Source organism: Chrysochloris asiatica, unplaced genomic scaffold (assembly GCF_000296735.1).
Source record: "Chrysochloris asiatica unplaced genomic scaffold, ChrAsi1.0 scaffold00323, whole genome shotgun sequence".
NCBI lineage: Eukaryota > Metazoa > Chordata > Mammalia > Afrosoricida > Chrysochloridae > Chrysochloris > Chrysochloris asiatica.
This window is the reverse complement of record NW_006408841.1, coordinates 519,814-526,863: the sequence shown is the minus strand read 5'-3', so window position 1 is coordinate 526,863 and position 7,050 is coordinate 519,814. Positions and strand designations below refer to the sequence as shown.

Below are 7,050 nucleotides of genomic sequence, written 5' to 3'. Positions count from 1 at the left end.
CCCAGGATCGAACATTGTTTCGTTCTGCTGTGCATGGGGTCGCTATGAGTCGGCTCCGACTCGACTCGATGGCACCTGACAACAACAACAATGAATTAGAACGGACTTCACAGTATTTAACAAACACAGCATTATTGTGGAGTTGTCTACTTCTTATATTCTGTTAAAGTTTAATGTATGTGTTTTAATGTACGTATTTGAAAAGTGTATGTGCACAGATATTTATTATGGCTACATCCTCTTTTTCAAGTCACCCTGCAATCATTATAATGGTCTTCTTTGCTTCTTATGTGATTTTTGCCTTGAAGTCTATTTTATCAGAAATTAATATTGCTACTCCTCTTTTGTGATTGCCGTTTGCTTGATAAATGTTTTCCCATCTTTAGATTTTTAATGTATTTTTATGTTTGTGTCTAAAGCTTTTGTCTAAGGCTTTTCTCTTATAGAAAACATACTGAAGAATTTTGTTTCTTTATTCTTTCTGCTTCTGCCTGTCTCTTGACTGTTGCACTTCATTTGCATTCAATGTAATTATGGATGTTGTTGTTAAATGCTGTTGCATCAGTTCTTATAGGTATAAATGTATTGCTGTCATTTTTGCTGCTTTTTTTTGTAGTACTGCTGTTTTGTTTTTGTTTTTGTTTTACATGATTTTCTATGCTGAGTTCATTTTGTTTGTGGGTTTTCATATAATTTCCTTCATTGCTATTTATTAGTGTTTGCTATACATTTATGATTTTCCTCTTTTTTATTTTGATGAGAAGACTTATGAATTTTCTTTGAGGTTACCTTATGATTTATTATTTTATTCTCAAGTTTAAAGCAGTCTGTTGTACCTTGAATTCATCCTGACTTTCTCTACATTTGTTAGTTCTGTAAATACACTATTTAGTGCTTTTTTTTTTTTTTTGCTTTGCAGTTGTCTTCATTTATGAGTCAATTCCAGCTCATAGCAACCCTGTGCAGGGTTTCTAAGTAGTAATTGGTGGGTATGAAATGTCCACCTGTGATTCACAAAACAATGCTTATCCTACAGAGCCACAGCAGGATACTTCTATATCTGGGTTGGTTTCTGGATGTCATGTGTGTTAACCTCAGTTTGTTGATTCTCTGTCTGAGTGTCTCTGTCTGAGCGAGACCCTTATCATTTCTTGCAACATTGTTATGGTTTTTACAATTTCCTTCATTTTCTGTTTATCTGGAAAAGTCCTAATTTCACTGTCATATTTGAGAGACAATTTTCTTGAGACTATAATTCTTGGTTAGCACATTTTTTGTCTTACAGAGTTTTAGATATGTCATCCCATTGCCTTCTTTAAAAAAAAATTATTTAAGGTTTTTATTATGGATTGAGTAAAAGTTTACAGGGCAGATCATCAGTTTTATGTTCAACAAATCATATGCCTTGTTTCATTACAATGATTGTAATCCCCTCCATGTACCATCAGTTACCAAAATGTTTCTTTCTATTCACTTTAGCTTTTTTTTTTTTTTTCAACACTCACACATATATAATAATTTACATCACCAAAGGACACATTCTGCAAGTCTGCCTCCTGCATGTCATCTCTTAATCCCTCACTTCCCATGAATCTAGAGTCCGCAGCTGCTCCCTCTCTCCATATCCCTATCTCTGCCTCCTTCTCTGGTGTTGCTGCTTCTCGGGATAAGGTCTCTCATTCTGCTTGTGCTCTTCTCCATTGATGATCTTAGGGTCTTTTGTTTCTGGACTGTAAGATTAGCCACTCCCCTGTTTTTGTAATGAAACTTCTACCTTTACAATTGTGACAATCACACTTAGTCATGGTAACAATTACTCATTATTGAATCATAAGGATCTTATCCCCATTTCTTTAACCAGACTCATCTAGACAAGCTGAAAACTATTCAGTGGGAACTCTTTCTTTCCCCACACACTATTAAACTAAGCTCCCCCTTGAAACTTTGTAAGCCAGTCACTTTGTGCCTTTATCACTCCTCATTTTAGGTAGCAAATGTCTAAGTTGCCTATCCCTATCTATCCTGTGTACAGACAGGATAGCTTTGATACTTGATGTGAAGACTCCTTCCCTCTCTGTTGGTATTTAGAGTTACTACCTCCATGAATATAGGTCAAGTTCATCAAATTGTAGCAATTTACCCTCATTTCCTTTACCAAAATTTGTTTTGTTCTTCTTCTTTTTTTTTTTTTTAATCTTCCTCTACTTGAGTTCTGATTATTAAGCCATCGAGGCTAGGTCAGATGGGTACTATCTGCAACTTTGGGTGCTCTTGTGTGACCCCTCTTACTTCATATCAGCTGGATGCTTCACTCTCAGCTCTAGACTTCTGTGGCTATGTCTTTGTCCATGAGATGAGGTGTCCCCAGGTCTCACCATATTTTGGACCAACCAGCCCTTCTTCTCTCTCTCATCTCCAGGTCCTTGGGAGTCTGTGGAACATGGTTGAATCCAGCTCATTTCTTCATTGCTGCTTTTCCCCCTCTTCCACACACCAGTAGCCCAACATAGGCACCAGCAAGCTTACATGCCTACTCATGTGTTTCCTTTGAGTTTCAGTCTTAGAGAGGGGTTTGCCCTGAAGGAACTTGAGTGTTTGCCTTGATGGTTTCCCAGTGAGCATATTGCTTATTCTTGTAGTAGCCAGTCATACTGCCAATATATATATATATATATATATATATATATTTCCTGATGATCTCTCTTTGAAGATGTATCTTCTGTCACTCCAGCTGTTCCAGGCTGGTCTGCTTGTCCTTTCTAGTGGGAGTGTCCCACCTCAGAAGGTTCTGGATGGGGCTCAGGATTCCACTTAAGGTCCTGTACACTACAAAGGCTCCACAAGAGGCCTTTTTTACTGGGCAAGTTCTAGAAGTCCTTTTAGGTATTCTAATCAGTTATAGGCTGAAGACAGGCTTACAAGCTTTCTGTAATCATGCTTCTCGACATTCCTTTCTATCTAATTCAAGTTTCAATTTTAAAATAGTAGTAAAGGGAAACCAGTATACACAAGACAGCCCAGCATCTTAGTATTATTTCCCCTCTTCAAACTATGCATTGATCCCTGTGTCACAGAGCCCTATTGTCCCATTGCCTTCTTGTCTGTATGATTTCTTCCAAGAAATCAAATCGTCCACAATTTTCTATGTGTGTGTGGTTTGTTTTCATTTTTTGTCTCTTCCTGTTTTGGAATTCTGGTCACGTGCAAGTTGTTCCTGTTGTTGGTGTCACACATAATCCTCAGGTTTCCCTTTTCTTCTTTTTCCCCTCTTCTTTTTAAATTTTTTTTCAAAGTATTCTTATAGAAGATTAGTATTAAGATATTTGTCTTCAGTCTTTCTATTTCTTTCTTCCATTGATTCAATTCTACTCCCTTCAGTGTTACCTTTTTTCTGAATTCTTAGCATTAATCTTCTGGATTTCTAATTGCTCTTTTTATTTGGATTCTAATTTTTCATATATTTTGTCAATTTGTTCTTGTAGTGTTTTTTACTGAATTCTTCTAGAGTTTTGTCTGTGTTTTCCTTAATTTTGTTTGCAGTTTCCCCAATCTTTCTCTCAATCTGTTGAATGCCACTAAGCATAATTTTTTCAGATACTTTATCAAGGAAATCCAGTGTTATTGCTTCTCTAAGGAAGTTATCTGGCTCTGTATTTTGGTAACTGCTTTGAACCTATCCTGTTTCTTCATATGAACTGAGGTTGTCAGATGTTTCTCTGTATTTTTATATATCCAGTAGCCTTTCCTTTTATAGATGTTGAGCTTGCTACATTATACAGTCTGAATTCTGACATATGCCTTCAAGACTGTTGGTTTTTTTCTATAAGATGCTTAAGCCTGACTCAACTGAAGCTTCAAACTTTTTCTTCACCATGGAAGGCTGCAGCTGAAAAACTTTATGTAGTTCTTTAGTTTCCTTGATGCTTCACACACAAAAAATCACTAGGAGATGACCAAATAAACCTAAAAAATACATAGCTGAAGGTATGAGAGATGGACAGCAATGCTTATAAGGTTTTACCTGTAGACCTTGATGACCAGTTGGATGAGAGGGAAACAAGATGTGACATATCTTTTCAATGCCTAATTTGGCCACGAGTTCCCAGTGTGACAATGAGCAGACAAACACAGCCCTGCCCCATGAAGCCTCTGTCCTGGGATTCATAGAACTGGAGTGGCTAGGTCGTTCATCAGCATAAACTGGGGAAAAACATCAGGGTCGCTTTAGTGGATGGTGCTGAGTTCAGGTTTGAGCATGTTGAGTTGGAAGAGCCTGTAGCTCACTAAGCCAGAAAACCCCAAAAGGACGTGGGGTTCCTAGGTCTGACGTTCAAGAATGAGATGTCCTGGAGGAATGTATCTGAGAAATGTCAAACTGGGGAAAGCTTCAGTTAAGGGGTGGGCCACTGTGGGTATAGAGCTAGAAAACAACACCATCTACACTGAAGAGGGGAATGAGAAAAAGTGCCCCGCCTCATAATGGATGAGAAATAGCTACTGAGGGATGTGAGGAGAGCAGAGTGTGCAACAGCCTGGCCCAGTGTGAGAAATCTGCAGGATCGGTAGGAGCCATGGGGTAGAACCTATCTGCTATGACTGCAGTGGGCAGAAGAGCAGTGAGGAGCATCACTGTGCAGGGTGTGACCATGTGGGGTGGAGGAAGCAGGTGCCTGAAACAAATCTAGATGATAAAAATGTTTCACTGTAGGAATGAAAGAAAAAGTAAAGGCAGGGTGTGATGTGGTTTGCAGAAGTGTGGGAGGGTGGAGGTTAAGGAGATAAGTGGGCTTTCATAAAACAAACCCCCTTCTGGTAACCCGTGAAAGCATGATCTGAAGTGAGTGTCATGTAACCGCTTGTTAAACACCTGCAGGTTCTCTGGAGGGGCAGCCAGACTTCATGTGTCATGGATTCTGGTGGGACTGCAAAGTCCAACCAGACTCTGGTGATGGAGTTCGTCCTGCAGGGATTCTCAGAGCATCCTGCACTGCGCCTGCCACTCTTTGGCTGCTTCCTGGTGCTCTACACCGTGGCTCTCACGGGCAACATTCTCATTGTCACAGTTGTGGGCCATAGTGCTGCCCTCCACAGTCCCATGTACTTCTTCCTGTCCAACTTGGCCATCATGGACATCATCCTCACTTCCACCATTTTGCCCAAGGTGCTGTCAGGTTTGTTTGTGCGGGAAAACACCATCTCCTATGCGGGTTGCATGGTTCAGCTCTTCTTTCTTGTGTGGTCCTTGTCTTCTGAGTTGCTGCTGCTTTCAGTCATGGCCTTCGACCGCTACGTGGCCATCTGCCGCCCGCTGCACTACAGCATCATCATGAGTCCGCGGTTGTGCGTGGTACTGGCTGTGGGCGTTTGGGGCGTCTGTGCCTTCAACTGCTTTGTTCACACTGGTCTGATTGCGAGATTGACCTTCTGTGGCCCCCGTGTCATCACACACTTTTTCTGCGAGATCCCACCGCTGCTGCTCCTCTCCTGCAGCTCCACGCGAGTGAACAGTATCATGACTGTTTTGGCTGATGTTTTTTATGGCTGCATCAACTTCCTGCTAACGCTGACTTCATATGGCTACATCGTGGTCAGCATCCTGCGCATCCGCTCAGCCGAGGGCAAGCGCCGTGCTTTCTCCACCTGCTCTTCCCACCTGATTGTGGTCTCCGTGTACTACACAGCTGTGTTCTTTGCCTACATCAGCCCTTCCTCCAACTACAGTCCTGAGAGGAGCAAAGTGGCAGGGGTGCTGTACACGGTGCTGAGTCCCGCCCTAAATCCACTCATCTACTCGCTGCGGAACGTGGAGGTCCAGCGCGCCCTGGGAAAGCTTCTCCTTTTCTGCCAAAGGTGAATACTGAACAAACACTATTCTCTCTCACTGATGCCTGTTGTGGATAACATATGAGCTGATCCTGGTGTGGGCACCATTCTGGGATGCAGTTTTTATGTGGGGACTAGTTTATTTGGACTTGTGACCATCTTCCCCCATTAGACTGGGCCTCAGTCTGCTGAGCAACACTTTTGGTGTAAACTTCCTTGATCCCTAAAACTTTCCCAAGGCCTTTCTCTAGTCAGTTCTTCGTTTTCTGCCTCTTCTATCCACTGCCCTAGATACAAACGAAAAGGAGAGCCCTCTAGCACCGGCACCTTACTGCCCACACCTGCTTTAGGTCTTAGTATTAAACTTAGGGCTTCCTAATTGCTATCTAGTTCAGTCCTGCCCAGTTGAATGCAATCTCCCCTGGGTCTTCCATCCTCCTCCTCCAGGAGCACAGCCCTTGGCTTTGCTTCTGTTGACTGGGATCAATCAATCAATGCAATTACATGAATTGCTCAAATGTAGGAAAAATAATAAAGTACATAAAAGGGCACAAAAGGAACTTACCAGGGCAAGATGGTAGCGTATATAGGGGAGACCAAGTGAAACAAATAGGGATGGTATCTTGGAACACTGAACTTCAGAGGCTAGAAAGGTGGATTGATTTGACAACTCAGAGAAGCTGAACAGGAGCAGCCAGGGTGGAAGGGCAGTCAACTGGCAGCATATCCTGAACAATGAGCACTCCAAGTTTTACCAAACACAAGTGATCACAGACAAGGAAACGGCAGGAAAGGCTTGGTTTCATGCTCTATTATAAAGCAATGTATGTCAGACTTTTTTCATGACCAGGGAGTTCATTCATATCTATTATTTTTATACTTCATTTAAAGCCTGGTTTTCTCACTTGCCTTCCTGGCCAATAACACTACTCATCAGATGTGACCCACGGGAATCTCATCACACCAGGGGGAGTCCACTGCCTATTCCTGAGACTTAAGTGACTAGTCTGTGAAGTGCAAAGAATAAAATGTTAGGTGTAAGTTTCCAACAGGACTATGGCATGCTGAGGGAACTCGATCAATATTTCTTTCATCTCCTTTCCTCTTAATGAAGTTGCTTCTAAAAATGCCACCAAACCTCAGACAAAGGAGCTTAGGGGCCTGAAGCAGGTAGAAGGTACTGACTAACTACATGTTTTTCTAGAGAGTGTAGGGAGGGACTGACCC

At 41.7% G+C, this 7,050-nt stretch overlaps 1 protein-coding gene across 1 annotated transcript; it reads left to right on the top strand.

Moving 5' to 3' along the window:
* The first annotated feature begins 4,906 nt into the window (after positions 1–4,906).
* LOC102825962 (olfactory receptor 13A1-like) lies at positions 4,907–5,854 on the top strand. Its single transcript, XM_006875368.1, has one exon. The coding sequence runs from the start codon at positions 4,907–4,909 to the stop codon at positions 5,852–5,854; it is 948 nt and encodes a 315-aa protein (XP_006875430.1).
* Positions 5,855–7,050: the final 1,196 nt, after the last annotated feature.

Excerpts from the sequence above, each read along its gene's own strand:
- LOC102825962 (XM_006875368.1), top strand. The coding sequence starts at position 4,907 with ATGGATTCTGGTGGGACTGCAAAGTCCAACCAGACTCTGGTGATGGAG.